Source organism: Amblyomma americanum, chromosome 3 (assembly GCF_052857255.1).
Source record: "Amblyomma americanum isolate KBUSLIRL-KWMA chromosome 3, ASM5285725v1, whole genome shotgun sequence".
NCBI lineage: Eukaryota > Metazoa > Arthropoda > Arachnida > Ixodida > Ixodidae > Amblyomma > Amblyomma americanum.
This window is the reverse complement of record NC_135499.1, coordinates 198,001,834-198,017,784: the sequence shown is the minus strand read 5'-3', so window position 1 is coordinate 198,017,784 and position 15,951 is coordinate 198,001,834. Positions and strand designations below refer to the sequence as shown.

Genomic DNA, 15,951 nt, shown 5'->3' with positions numbered 1-15,951 from the left:
TCTCTGCATGCAAGCTGATATTTTCCGCTGAATAAAAGTTGCCAGAAGCACTAGTCCCGAGTCTCTGTGCGACCGTGTTTTTGCACAACATTGTTTCAAGGAAACAGCAAAAGAAAAAAATGGGGGAAGGGGGGGGGGGGTTATTTGTTGGTTTGCACTGTTCCATTAGGGAATGAATCAGCGAACAAAATAAAGATAAAAAGAGGCCGTACAGCAGTGTAGACAACTTTTTTGAGAAAAATTTTGGGCACTGCACACATGCACTGAAACAAAAATCAAGCGAAAGATTAAAAGAGCACAGCGAGAAGAACGCCAAGGTCAATTCCACAAGGCAGAGCTTGTGCGCTTGCTGAAGTATTTCTTCTGCTCCTTGAATATCTTGTCCAGAACAGTCACAGGCATTTTGCCAAAGAGATCAAGGCCACGAAGCGAACGTTTGCTCTGGTTCAACACGAGCGCTTGCAAAGCTGTGCCTGAAACAAAAGCGGGCCAAGACTGTCAAGAAAACCATTCAGAGAAATGTTGCATTTTTGAAGCAACCCTTAACCAGGTTTTTACATAAGCTAACACTGAGAACAAAATGGTGGCCTGCGCTGACATATTACTGCATTCTAATGACACAGAGGCTGCTACTTTAAAGGCCATTTTATGAAGTACAGGTGTTACCGCCAATTGCCATTCGCAAAGAAAAAAAAGCTACGGTGGCATCAATATATCTATATACAGTAAGACCTCGTTGGTATGTTTTTTTTTTTAATCGCGGGAAAAAACGTGTTATCCGGGAAAATGTACGATCCAAACTGCCTGATTTTGAGTAATGTAAGTGTTGAATGAGGTAAAAAGACATTTATTGACAATTTCACTTTATAAAAATGTCGATTGGCAAATCCTATTCCAGTGCTCACTGAATTCAGTCAGCGTTCGCGCGGTCTTTAGCGTGGAAGGAAATTCCTAACGCGTCCGGTCCGTCGACGGCAGTGACGAAAGTAACCAAAATCTGTTCCTTGTCATTTTCGGATGCTTCGCCTCTTTGCACCCAAGTACCATGGAAAAGTCAACGCGGCGGCTGATTTTCGTAGTGTGCCGTTTAAGCTGCGTTTCCCAGACCCAGGCTGTTCGTATATAAGCGCATCGCTGTAGTTCGTAGAAGCTTCTCCTCCTTTCCCTTATGCACCGCGAAGAAACCTCAGCGTTTCTCCTCTCCACATCGCGTCCCCGCAGAAACGGCCGTCGCGAATGCTAGCGCGCCGTTTTTTTTTTGTTCTTGATGATGGTGCCGCTTCGCCTTGTTGCATCGAGGCACTGCAGAGAAGCCACTACTGCAAATGACAACCACAAAAATATGTCGCGTGCCCTCTCGTTCGGCCCACTTGTATGCTTGCACATGTGCGGTTGGTCAATAAACGTATTATACAACCACAATTTGTCGAAATTTTAAACGTAGTAGCCGAGAAATCGTGCTTTCCGGTAACGTATTAACCGGGAAAAATATAGTGTAACTCTATGGTACATTTTTAATGTCCGTGATTTTGAGCGTACGAACCGGGAAATCGCATAAACCAGGAAAGTATCAACAAGGTTTTACTGTATATTTTTTTTGGTAGCAGATCTCCGAGGCAAGGCCACACCATCATTCTTTCTTAAACGGTGAAAATAGGGCCCTTTTTGTTACTGGTGTCCCGAACTTGAATTAAGTGGTGAGAAAAAAAAAAATGTTCCACTTCTAAATCCAATTTTCTCAGCAATACCAATGTCTTAAGCTGTCAAACAAGCACCACCATTGCCACAAAGGACCACGCAACAGATTTTTACTGAGAAATAAAATTGAAAAGAGGTTTCTTCAGTGTCCCTAATAAATCCAATGCATAGATTGGAAGACTACAATAGTCTTGTGAAATAACATAACTATACGTGCTGTAAAACACAAAATTAAATTTGACAAAACACATAAGCTCCGCATTAACAATATGATACTATGGCATTAATGGGTCCCCCAGTGGCCTGGGGTACTCTTTGCATATTACTTCGCAGACATGAACACTGTTCTCTCTTTTACCATCACACAATGCTTAACCTACATCTAAGAGTACAATGTGATAGCATTAGAGATCCCTCCTGAGCAAGTAATCCTGCTCTGTCACCTAGTCCGCCTACATGCCCATATATGCTGAAGTGGTTATTCTCTACATTCATAAATCAAGAAGAGTCCTCATACCACTCCTGGTGTAGCGGTGCAGCAGTTAAGCGATGCGCCACTGCCCTGGCAGGTGACTCTTTCAAACACAGCCACTGGTGGGGTTTGTGGGACCCAGATCGCTCTTCCCAAGAAACCTCTTGTGGGCAAACATTAACTTAACTACCACCTGCCACAGTGGGCAGTGCTCACAATCCAATGGACAGGATACCACCTGCCTTGGTGGGCAGGTTGCGATGACATCACAAGGTCACGTGACCTAGGTGGCAGGTGGGCCAACTATTTTTGTCGACATGCCGACGCTGTCAGGGGTGCTGCTGAAAAGGACCCTTAACGCTACTGTGTTGACAACCAAAGCTGGTTAGTGCTTCCCCTCAACATTGAAGTCACCTGCATGGGCCAAGAGATTGGTTTAGGTGCATCGCACAATGTGTAAGGGTAAGAGAATTTCACCGGCCGCTCAACCTCAGTCTCACAATAAGCTTGCCTGGTGTCTAGTTGCCTGCACCATCCATTTTTGAGCTTGAGGAAGCAAGCGCATTAGCTTCACTCTGTCACAAAATCACTGACAGTGGAGTGGAAGCTATGAATGTGAAGCAACCACTAGCAGACCAATTGTTACCTTGTGAGCATGTGAAAACGTGACATCTGTGGAATTTGTTGCCTTGTGCCCGTAATTTCTGCTTAATTGTATCTGAGCAGCAGGACAGCTATGGACACTTTACATTTCTTTAGAGCTGTGCATTTTCACTTAATTCATTTGCTTGCTCCTTGTGTGACAAGATTAATGTGCTCGCCTGCAATGTTGCAACGAAGTGCAGGGAGTGCATTCCAGATACTGTGCTGACGAGTTGCCAAGCATTACAATGCCGCCATGGTTTATAACTGTGTTCCAGCAAAGAGCAATGTGTGCTGCATACAGTCAAACCCACTTATAACAATATTGAAGTGCCATGGAAACACCATTGTTATAACTGATGATTGCTATAAATGGGCTGTGCTAAAAAATAAAAAAACAGAATATGACAAACTTTAGAGCATTACTGACAAGAAAGACCCGAAGCGGTCTTATGCTTGTAAAAGTTCATTAATTCAAACATCAGGGGACCAAAAAAAGTTAAAATTATCGAATGATCCTGAAAAACCAGCAAGAGCCGATTGCATTGCGGTATATACTGTCGGGAGCGTTGAAGCAGGACTGTTCAGAAGTGGTAAGGGCCTTCCCGAGAATGTTCATGGTCTGACGCGCAAGCGCTGGAGCTCCTCCATTACTGCATCACACCCCTCACAAGCGGCAGCATTGCGAGTGAGGAGGCTTCACTGCAGACAGCGAAGGGCAGGCACGCAACGACCGTGCAGTTTCGGCACATTGGAAGAACTAGAGAAAGAACCATGCGGACCATTGTGCCAATCAGCACCAGGACTTATTGGGAGTATGCATGGCGCGCGTGGCCAATACAGCAACACAGCAGCTCGCCTGCCGCGGTGACGCCTGCCCTTGGGACACATGAAATCTGCGAAGTGGGGACTGTAGCCAAGTTAGCGAAGAGCAAAAGAAGATGGGATAATGCACGCGCTGCCGGTGCCAGCCGTAGCTCAGAATGCAAAAAAAGAAAGAAAAAAGTGTGCCAGTGAGTTTTCTTTCTGCGAGTGCCGCACCCCTCCGAAACGTTAATAATGGACTTTTCCACCAGGCTCTCGCTACCATTGCTACCATGCTCCCTACTTCTATTCTGCATGGGCCTCTTGCACAGGAGAATGTATCTGTAGTTCCTGCTGCCTGCATTGCTGCGACAAGCAAGCATCCTCGGCGTGCCCGGTGGCGGTGTCTCCGAGTGCATGGTTACGGGTTCTTTCGCTCTCGCATGCGCCGGCTCGGTCCGTCGGTCGGCTCCACACGTACGCGCTTTTGTGCTGTAAGCCTAGTTTTGCTGGTGTGGTTGTAGCGTTTCCATGTTTTTGTTTCTTTTATGGTTGACACTCAATGACCAGATTTAATTGTTATAACCAATAATGAGCTATGACAGCATTACTATAAGCGGTTTATTTTACCATAGAACACATGATAAAGCTGACGGTGCTGCGACTGACCATTATTATATCCAATATATTGTTATAACCAGTATTGTTATTAGTGGGTTTGGCTGTATTGTAATCACCCACAGTCAGACAAAATGTGTTGGTGTCAACACATCTTTGTGCCTTCCTATAAAGGGGAGAAGGAAGATAAACTTCCCAATTCATATAGAGAGAAGCATGATGAAAGCGCTTGAATGTCCTACAAAGAAACTTTTGTGAAAGCACGTCCTTGGACGACACCTCAAACCTTGGCAGTACACAATCCAAGCACTTTAAAATCTGCTATGAAAATATGAAAACAATTTAGAAAGTTACCAGCCAGTGGTTTGCATGGCCCGAAAGTCATGCCGCAAACCAATGATTGAGTCTGTGCCAGTATGCCAGCATGCCTTAATGTGTGTTCCTTTCCTTAACACTGTACTGCTCTGTGCCTTGTGTGGGGTGAGGACAGAGTCCATTTCCTGGGGTAAAAGTGGCTGGGCAGGCTGAGAGAACAGACACGTGAGAAGAAGCAGGCACCTCTGACATAACTACAAAGGACCACTGGCACTGGCTAGAGACCAGCACTTACCCTTTGCCCAAAGTGGAACTTCCTTGCGTGGCTTCTCATCATCATCCGTGTCGTCACCAGAGTTAAGGTCGTCGATGTCATAGTTGTCCTTATCCTTGTTAGCTTGTGGAGGAAGCTCGCTCCTGTGTGGCGTGATGTCGTAACTGCAGGCGAAAACATGTGCATGCAGGTCAACATGGCAACTGGAGAATAAACGTGTACAGTCGAACCTCATTATAGAGAACAAGTAAAAAAACTGTAAAACAGTTTAATATACCATAAAAACCCACATATATTACGAGGTTTTTTTGCCTATTATCAGTGGCCTAAATTTACGCCTCGTACTATTTGCGGATCCGAACAAAAATTTTCAAAGTTGTGCTCGAAGTTTTGGTTTCGTTATTGCCACATGGCTATGGCTTAGCTTTGTTATTATGCTGGCTATGGCTTGGCTTCGTAACCCTAGCGCCATGGTCCCAACAGTAGCCATGACTGCCACGGCTTCGTTTCTTTGTTGTTGAGTCGTTGAGTGCGCAGCTTGGCAGCGAACATGCTCACGTGTAAACCACGCTTCGTGAAGTGTACATTCTTCATTTTTCCATAATGAAGAAGCAAGATGTCAGAGCCACGAAAACAGTACTCAGCTGTTTTCAATCTAAAGGTGATTTTAGCTGTTGAGAACATCGGCAACAGTGCGGCCTTGAGGCAGTTTGCTGTCACCGAGGGAAGCATTCGCGGATGGCGACGACAGAAGGGAGCCCTTTTTACGTGCAGTGGAATGCGATGAAGCTTTCAGGGCCCGAAGAATGGCACATTGGCCATGAGAAAGACTGGATGAACGAGAGTCTTGTCCTCGACTGGGTAAAGTCCGTGTGGTGTAGGCGGCCAGGGGTACTGTTGTCTTTCCCGTCCATCCTCGTTATGGATGCGTTTCGTTGCCATTTGGCAGACTCTGTGAAGAGGCTGCTATGCGATTGTGGCAGTGAACTCGTCGTGATACCGGGTGGGATGACCTCACAACTGCAGCCTCTTGATGTTTGCGTTAACAAACCCTTCAAGGAAGCAGTCAAGTGGTGCTACGCAGAGTAGATGCGCGCAGGTGAGCCTGCAGTGACGCTGACCGGGCGGCTGAAGCGAGCATCGCCAGCCACGCTTTGCAAATGGAATGTGGATGCGTGGGTGACCATCCCAGAGGACCTCGTGCACAGTCCTTTTAAGAAGTGCGACATATCGAATGCCCTCGATGGCACAGACGATGAGTACCTCTGGGATGATTTGGCGTACAAAGAAATGTCTGAAGAAAGCGCTGCTGAAGATGAAAGTGATATAAGTGCGGGGCCTGATTTCAATAAATGTCTTCTCCGTGCTTTTGTCACTCATATTACATGCGCGTAAATCTTTTTTTCCCCATTTCGCGGCTCTAAAATTTCGCCTATTATATTCGGGTTTATATTATACGCGGGTTTTTACGGTAGCTTAAAATTCTTAACATATTTTTCATCAAAAATACATGCAACAGCTGTGTAATTTAGTCAGTGAAGATACGGCAACTCAGGTGACCCTTGATAGAAGAAAAGGGAGACAGAGTTTTTCGTGACTTCCAGAATCTCTGCAAGCACCTTCGAAAAAGCACTACAACTTCGGAAAAGCGAGACCTTTTCCATAGTTTTAGCGCTTTTTTGAAGGCGCTTGCAGCGATTCTGGAAGTCAAGAAAAACTGAGTGCCAGGTAGGTAGGCTTCTCCGCACAGTTAATTTAGCATGCAACATTGACATGCGAAGCATCAGGTAGGGTGGCTTCCCCACATTAATGCCATGTGGTGTGGATAATGGTAGGTCAGAGTGACAGTTATCGACGTTTTCCTCGACAGCCAACATGTACGTAGCCTTGTGGTAACCATCTTGTGCTCAACTTTCTACAAGTGTCCATGCTGCTGCTTCCTGTGCACTGTCCACAGGTGCGAGAGGTGTGAATGCGTGCCATCCTGGCTGTTATCTTCTGTGGCACCGTTGACGAGTGCGAGTTAAAAGCGTGAACAGTGGCACGAACACTTGCCACTAGTCACTCGCGTAGTGCGGCAAAACTTGCCGCCTGCCATCCGAGTGGGCACCGCTTTGTGCTGGGGAGCTCGATATATCCGTTTTATGGCCAACTGCATTCAGTATATGACATAAAAATAGGGGTGTGCGAATATCGAGATTTTCGAATACGAATCGAATAAGAATATGAAGAAAAATGGCTTCGAATATCTGGCCAGCACAAAAAATAAATTCAGAAAAGATAAACAAGCAAAAATTGTTGCTCGTATTTTCTTCAAAATAGTGCATGGCCTTTGCAACTGAAATAAACAAAACTAGACTGCCTGAGCATCGTATAAAAAAAAAAAACATGATGTGTGCAAAAATGTATACTACTTAATTGAACTGCATAACAGTATCCAACCTGTAATGTGGTCAGGCAAAATGCAATCCATAACATGACAAGACTGGAAACAAAAATAACATGATGGCTAGTAGAACCTTATTAATTCGGAGTTCAAAAAACCGACAAAAATGCCCAGGTTATTTGAAGGTCGATTTACAAAATGCCCCGTGGCCCAGAAAAAAAAAACAACCAAAAAATGCGGTAGTCTTATGAGGCGGCTCTATCGTGCAAACACCTGTAATCCCGTGACGAGCACAGAGTTATGGTGTGCTGGAAGACATTGCGAACGTAAGTGAGATGGGAATGCGCATTGACGTCAGAATGGCGAGACTGTTTAAAAAGGAAAAGAAATGACGCGCGATGCGTCAGTTAGCATCTGAAAGCGGCACGGTGCTGAGATTGGACTACTGGCGAATGCGCGGGCAGACAGTTGCCATTGCAACGGGCGAGTGGCCAAGCTCAGAAACAAAAACTACGCGCCCAGGTTATTTTTTTGACCTAGTGACAGGGACCCTCCGAACATTGTCACGCCTGCCGTTAGGCCCACTTAAGAGGTGCATAGGTTACAGTGCACCATGCAATACGCGGGATTTTTACAGGGTCGCCTGCCCTGTTGTGACACCTAGACTCGTCCCTTCGAGAGCCTCATGCGAAATTCCGCAAGTAGGTTTTCCCGCATAGCGTAGTTGACCAAAACAAGATGGCGGTGGTCACATTCAGAGAGTTAAGGTGACAGAACGAATGCCATGGGTGTGGGCATTAGATAACATATTACAGAAGGATAAAAAATAAACGCACTTCCGCGTTGCAATTGTTATAAGCGGGTCGTCCTCCAAGTTGTTCGCAGCACGTGTGGTATGTGGCGAAGCCCACTCGCGGAATTGCGCACAAGGTCAAGCCTAGCGGCATCGGAGTGCGATCGGTCGACACGATAAACGACAGAAAAGAAAGAGAACAGGGCCTTTTTATTGTTTTCCTGGAACTTTAAACTCTATATTCAGGTAATCTTCTTATATATTGTGCTTTTGTAACATTTAGATTTACGAAAGTCGGCGCAGTATACGATCGCTGCCAAGTATTCGGGAATTTTCGAATATTCGGAAATTCACGAATATCATTTCTCTAATACAAATATGAACCGAATATGAAACATATTCGATTTGAATTCGAAATTTCTAATATTGGCGCACCCCTAAAATATTGCATGTGTTTGTCAAAAATGCTTAGGAAGAGTTTGATATACCCTATAATTTGTAATATCCGTGTTTTTTTTATATTGAGGTTTGACTAAATCACCCCAGGTTACAAGCTACATCAGCCCAGCAGTTTGAGAGATCGTGTTATAAATTATAGTCTGCAAAGTATGCTAGAGGAAACAAGAGCAGCAGCATTTTGAGAACATGCAAGAAACACTTTCAGCAGCAGGCTCATTAACAATCATGGCAAATTGAGAATTGCAGCAGCAAGAGATTTGTTTCAATATGTTAAGATCAGCTGCTTTTTTTATATCTATTGGCCTGATATCTGTGTTAGTGCGTGTTTCACTCTACTGGGAGCTTGATAATTGTAAGCTGAGGAACAAATTCTGATTGCCAAACAAAAATAAGAAGCACTTCATTTGTTTGAGACCAGCTATGTGGCTGTTTTGGAGTGGCAAGCTCAAAAACCAGCTGCCCAATTCTCATCTTAGATTGGACATCACATCACATGTATCACACACAGTGTCGACGATGAACAAACTGAGGTTTCCATTTTGATGGCAAATCAATGCACTTTCATACCTTGGCCAAATCCTGAGTTGTTTCTCTCTCTCTCAGGGGACTCTTCCTTTCTCAAGCCACTAAATGTGCCATTTTCAAGCACTTCTGGGCTCGTACTGCTTTGTGAATTGAGCTCCTACCTACCACACCTTGTGCGGTGCTGCTCATACTGAATGCAATACAGTCGATCCCGGATATATAGAACTCGAAGGGGATAGCAAAATAGTTCGATATATCGATAATTCGAAATATAAAATATGCATGTCAAAAGCTTCTCTAACAACTCCACACATCTCAAGGCAGTTTCCCGATGTCGCGACTAACGGGAACTTACCAATCTGTGCCTCAAAGGCACATAAAAAAAAAAAACAGCGCGATGACCAGAGCACTTTATTTCGGACGAAAAAAATCTGTGACCTTTGCTTGCTTTTTCTTCTGCACCATCAAGTTCATTAGGCTGTCCTCAAGCTTGTTGACAGTGTCCAAATGAGAAAGGCCAGCTCCTTCCATTGTGCCACAACAGCGGCGAATGACGCTGAAAGCTGATGCAAGTTCAGCTGCAGCGCATGGTGGTTGGTCCTCTCGTCGAAACCTTCGCCGCTGCTCGAGTCTGCGTCCTCGTCACCCATGATCTCAGCCACAATCTTCGCATCAGCGCGATCCGCTACAGCTTGTATGATGTTGTCAGCGCTGACGAAATCGCGCGCTGTAAAGCCGCCTGGAAATGCCGAGAGCTCGTGAATTTCGCTGTCCAGGCATCCAGCGTCATCGTCTTCACTGTCAAGACATCAGTCGTCAGCAGCTACCACAAAGCCTGCTTTGCGAAAGCAGTTCACAATTGTGCTTTTCGTCACGTCGTTCCAAGCACCAGCCAGCATTTGAATGGCTCCGAGGAGGCCCACCTTGAGTTCGATTCCTAATCGAAGGTTGCTTAGGAGCCTCTGCACCAGTCGTCGTCTGCACCCAACCTTAAACGCTTTCACAATGCCTTGGTCGAGAGGCTGACATTTTGCCATTGTGTTTGGCAGCAGAAACTTGAGGGTGATCTGCTTTAATGGGCAGACGACATGATGGGCTGAGCAATTGTCAAGAAGACGACAAACTTTGTGGCCAGACTTCTCCAGTTCGGCATCCCACGCCTGTAGCCACTCAACGAAAAAGTCGCGTGTCATCCAAGCTTTCTTATTGGACGCGTATCGAACCGGGAGGCCTTTCGCGTTCTTAAAGCAGCGTGGCGACCTGCTCTTTCCGATAACAAAACGGCCGTAGTTTGCATGACCCATCCATATTTGCAGCAAGCAAAATCGATATGTGCACTTTGCTGTTCTTTCCACCTTGGCATGCAGTGCCCTTCAGATGCAGAGTCTTGTTCGGCAGCATTTGCCAAAACAGTGCCGTCTCAGCTGCGTTGAATATTTGCGTCGGCGAAAAGCTGTCGGAAATATTTGGCCACTCTTCGGATAACCACTTCTCTATGTGACTTGTGCTAATCGCCTTGCTTTCGCCCGAAAGGGTCTTTCTGACGATGCTGTAGCGACTCTTAAATCGCTGCTGCCAACCACTGCCACCAGTGAAGCTTTCTTCTCCGAAGGCCACAGAAAACCATTTGGCCTTCTCCATGAGCATTGGGCCGTCAACAGGTATGTTCTTGGCACGTGTCTCCAAAAACCATGCGTACAATGCCTTCTCGACCTTGTCAAAGGTTGGGACGCGCACATGACACGCACCAGGGTGACTGGACTGCACTGCCTTCAGCTTAACATCGGCTTTGTTCTTGAGGATCGTACTCAGGGTGTTACGAGGAATTCTGAACGCCGCGGCGACCGACGACTTTTTCTCGCCAGCCTCTACCCGTCGAATGATGTCCGCCTTTGTTGAAAAATCCAAATTCTTGCGTTTTTTCGCGGCCATGGCTCTGGAACACGTGCCAAAAGCGGAAAGAAAAACACACTGCACCACACGAGTCTCAAGCCTTCGCGTTGGCCTCGTGAATAAAAGGAACAAAGCGAATCGAAAGACGCCCCACTCCGTGTCTCCGCACTACCACAAGCCCAAGCTGCACCGACCTCGTTCGTCTCGCTGCGCCAGCGGTGTCAGCCAACCAAAACACAGGAAACGGGCACCTGCAGTCAGCGTGGTTTCTCCCTCCCGCTTCCCTTTCACACCCAATCGCACTCCAAGTGCTCCTCGTCACGTGCCTTTTACCCACTTGCCCCTTTCTCAGAGTGCGGGGCGGCGCGCGTGAGATTGCGGGAACATCGCGAGAGCTTCGTGAGGAGAAGCGCACTTGCGGGGGTGGGAGGCGATGGGAGAAGCGCACTCGCAAGGGTGGGGTATGGTGGGAGAAGCGCACTTGCCGGGGTGCAGCTCAGCACTGAGTTCGATACATCGATATGCTGGTGCATGGAAGTTGTATATACGCGAACAACAGCGATGTACTTTTGCATGGGATTCCCAAGGAGATTTTTCAACTGTTCGATATAGGCAATAATTCGATATATCCGGGATCGACTGTAGTAGGGAAGAGAAGAATGCAAGTACTGGCATACCCGCTTGACCTGGGTGGGCCACTGTTCCTCACGAACGTGGAGTTGGCCGGTGACGGAGTTGTCGGTTCAGTGGCAGCAGCAGGGGCGGGCATGGTGAACGTCTGGTCAAGAGTTCCCACCACAGGCTTGTCTGCCGCAGACAGTGTCATGGTGGTGTTCAGAGCAGTGTTCAGCTTTGCTGGCGAGGACTCAACAAGCTCCGTGATGGACTGTGAGCCAGAGGCCGCCTGGGGCTGCTCAGGGGAGGGCAGGAAGCTTGACTGATTCCTCAGTGACTGCGAAAGGCTAAGACGCGGAAAAAACAATTAGACCCATACAAACAAAAAGGTCATCTATACAGCCCATTGTGCACTGCACAGCTTTCAAGAAGCTTCATGTGAAAGTAAATCAAGTTTTGCACATGCCTTTACATTGTGTGTCACACTATAACGCAACTGTATATTACTAAGAAGAAGCTCGATCATCTTGTTGATCACAGGTTCTTATAATGATATTAAAGGAAGCCAGCTTCTTCAGTCACAATTACATCTGGCTATGTTTAGTGTCCTTCGAAGCAGATTCTGAATGAACATGCTTGTGTTTTTGGCCCCGAACACCAGCCTAGATACCTTCATGATTGATGGAGAAACATGTCAAGTCATCTTTATTTGACATCACAACAATGTCAAGAGTGTCGCCAAAAAGCATATAGAAGGCTTGACAAAGGGTCTGCAACCCTGTACAAAACTTGGCCATCTTTAGTAAAAGAAAAACATTTCACTTTCACAGCAACAACTGGAGACAATGGCATTTTCACATAAAGTTAACAGCAACAATGGGAAAAGAAAAACACACTGGCGGATAATAAGGAACATACATGCAGTTTAAAAAAAAAAACATTTTACAGCAATACAAAGCACTGGGCACTACACAGGCAAATGCACTGTGTATGCTATAAATCCTCCGGTGCGCTCAAAAAGACTGATAAATTATAACTGACCATCTCGCGGCCATAATTTGTTCGCGTCTGTGGGATGTAAAAATAGTGATGGGTGCGTGCACCATAGTTATGGGACTTGTATTTGAAACGAATGCTCAGATTGGAGCACATGGTTGGATTATCAGCGGTTGCTCTGCAGCGTCTTAATAAAGTTTATTTATACAGTTGCGGTATTTGGATCATATTCAGTATTTAATAAAATTGTGAATATTTGTAAAGATAGTCGTTCCCCACACCAAAAAACAGTGACTAATGACGGAAGAGAATAATGAGCGGTACCTAATTTCTTTCACAAATGTGTAAAAAGGTTGTGCAGTCTGGATAAAATACCGATGACCTTAGAGTTTCTTGATCGTAGTCTCTATATGTTTATTCCACGACAAATGCTCACTGAAATATACTACCAGGCTTCTTACTTCGGAAACAAGTTCAATTTTATTTGAACCCAGACAGAGAGAAAAGTCTGAGGGTTTCGAAAGATTATTTCTCGGCCGGAAAAGTACTGTTTTGGTTTGAACAAGTATGGATGTGCAGTAAAGAATTGATGTTGATTCATGAAGGGAATGCAAACACTGATTCACTTGCAAAACGAGATTAGATATGCAATTTGATATAAAAATAAAGACTGGTGTCAATGGCATATATTATAAATGTGCATTTCTTATATAGCCTAATGATAGCATTTATGTATAGGTAAAACAATAGTGGAGCCAAAGTGCTGCCTTGAGGGACACCAGCTCTAGCAGATTTGACATCGGAAAACTCTACCTATCTTCACCTGCTGAAAACAGGAGGCTAAGTATGATTGGATGAACTGAAGGAAAGCGTCCCAAAAACCATACACAAAATATACCCAAAATAAGATGTTTTCAAACGATTCTAAATTTAATTCTTTTTGTAAAAGGAGGGCTCTCTCTATAGATCTACCTTTTCTGAAACCAAGCTGGCAGGTAGTCGTGAAACGCAAGCATGCTGAAAGTAACGCTTCTTCACTTTAGCACCTCAAAAACAAGTGATCAGCGTGGGTAGACACCGTATTGGACAGACCTCTCTTGTTTACAATACTTCGGAGTTACATCATTGATCACTGATGCTAGAACTAGATGCTAGATCGAAAAACTAAAAATTTAAGCAAATTTGGTACAGTAATTGTGATGGCGTGGAGTTTGGCATCTTGTGCATACAAGAACAAAGATGCAAGGAAGTGGAAAAAGAGGGTGTGAGCGCCCGAATGCAAGGCAGCTGGCCAAAGGGAGGGAAAATAAACTTGTACTATTGCAAAAAAGGAGACCAGAGCAGGTTGTGAATGGGGTCCTTAGTCCAGGACACCAGTAGCTTCCACAGACGTGTTGGTAACGGCGAGCAGCACCTCCTGGTATCCTTGGGTGCCGCTGGCCGGCATCATCACCCACTGCTCTAATGCCGCCTTAGGCGGGTTTAAGCAGTTGGGTTTAGCTGTGCATGTCCATGTAATGTGTGAGAATGTAACAGTATCACCATACCAGGGACATATAGCATAAATACATGTAAGGGCCGCACCCATGTACGGGCCGCACCCTGTTTTTTCAAAGGAAATATTTAAAAAAAAGATCCATGTAAGTGCCGCACCCAAGCTTTCCCCGACCCACGCCAGAACAGCCTTCGAAATGCACACGCCGTGGCCTCCATGATCAGCTCTGGCAGCGAGCAATGGCGCGCTTGATCACGGAGGCTACGCACGCGCACAGAAGATTCCAGGTGCCGCCCACGGATGGCACCCTAGGAAATGGGTCATCATCATTATCGTCAACTTTTCCCCCCGGCCTCGAGCTCCCGTTATCCATATCGGCATCAGTATCACCAGCTCCAGCTGGTGATGTTGACGCACGACGACAAGAGGCATCTAGGGAACACATATTAGCAAAGAAAAGGGGGCCACACAAGGTGGAATAGATTCAAAGTGAAATGAATGCCTTGAGAGCGAAAGGGAGGCAATGACATTAATTCAAGCCAGAAAGGCAGGAGTCCAGTGGATGGTGGAGATAAATAATAAAGATAGAAATGCAGCAAAGAGGTTTTGGGAGCACATAAGGTTGCAGGAGAAGAGGACAGAGGGCATCCAACACTCTTTGAGCACACAGTAGGGGAAAAGAGTAAGAGAAAGAGGAAGCACAGGAATATATCAGACAAACAATCGAAGCAGCATTTGCAGAGCCTAAGGCGAATGGACTTGAGGAGAGCAATGACGGCAACGGGGCAGAAAAGGAAGGTGGTTTATGGCGGTTTAACGTCCCAAAGCGACTAAGGCTATGAGATATGCCGTAGTAAAGGGCTCTGGAAATTTCGACCACCTGGGGTTCTTTAACATGTACTGATATCGCACAGTACACAGGTCTCTGGAATTTCACCTCCATAGAAATTTGTCCGCAGTGGCCGGGATCGAACCCAGGTCTTTTAGGCCAGCAGCCAAGCGCCATAACCACTGAGCCACCGTGGCGGCACACAAGGGAGGAAGAGCTTAGGGAGATGACAGCAAGAGAATGGGACAGAACAGAAGGCAAGGTTCCCATCGGAACAGCGACAAGACCAGACGGCATACCTATGAGAATATGACAATGTGAATCAAGAAAAGGTTTGGGGCCAATTGAAGGGATATGGTTCAGATAGAAATCTGGTTGAGTTTCTACAACGTGTATATTCAGACAATGAGGTGGTGGTAGCATGGCAGGGAGAAACTATAAAACCAGCCAAAATTACAAGTGGGATAAGACAGGGCTGTCCACTGTCACCACTACTTTTCATGATATATATAAGTCAAATGGAAAAGAGGTTGGAAGAGAGTAAGGTAAGATTTGACGTCAGTTATATGCAGGAAGACCGGAAGGTAACTCAACTGCTGGCTGGACTGATGTATGCGGACAACTAGGTTGCAGGAAATAGTTAAGATCTGTGGTGAGAAGGGCAACAAGTTAGGACTTCATTTCAGTAGAGAGAAGTCTGGGATAATGGTATATAATGATGAGGGGGGAGACCCACTAGAAATACAAGACCTTGCGATTGACCACGTGAAGACTTATAAGTATTTAGGTATATGGCTAAATAAAGGAAAAAAATAACTGCAAGAGCACGAAGGATTCTGAAGGATAAAGAAAAAAGGAATTCAGACATTATGAGGCATACAGCACTATAAAACTATAATAGGTATGAGGTAGTTAGAGGTGTATGGAAGGGAATCATGGTACCAGGCCTCGCATTCGGAAATGAAGTCCTGTGCGTGAAATCAGAAATACCTACAATCAAGTCTAGAAATCTGAAAAAGAAGCGCAGGAAGGCTAGCCTTGGGAGCACATGGAAACAGTCCGAATGAGGGAGTCTAGGAAGATATGGGTTGAGCGTCGTTCAAGGTTCGAAAACTGAAATACAAAGACTAACCGAAA

General features: G+C 45.7%; 1 protein-coding gene across 1 annotated transcript in view; it reads right to left on the bottom strand.

Moving 5' to 3' along the window:
- Nucleotides 1-209: 209 nt before the first annotated feature.
- LOC144125819 (uncharacterized) overlaps nucleotides 210-15,951 on the bottom strand; it is a 44,195-nt gene continuing 28,453 nt past the window's right edge. The window contains exons 12-14 of the mRNA XM_077659533.1: nucleotides 11,557-11,841; nucleotides 4,845-4,987; nucleotides 210-473 (exon numbers count right to left, since the gene is read on the bottom strand). Coding sequence (XP_077515659.1) covers nucleotides 319-473; nucleotides 4,845-4,987; nucleotides 11,557-11,841 — 583 coding nt within the window. The 3' untranslated portion in view covers nucleotides 210-318. The remainder of the gene's footprint in view (nucleotides 474-4,844; nucleotides 4,988-11,556; nucleotides 11,842-15,951) is intronic.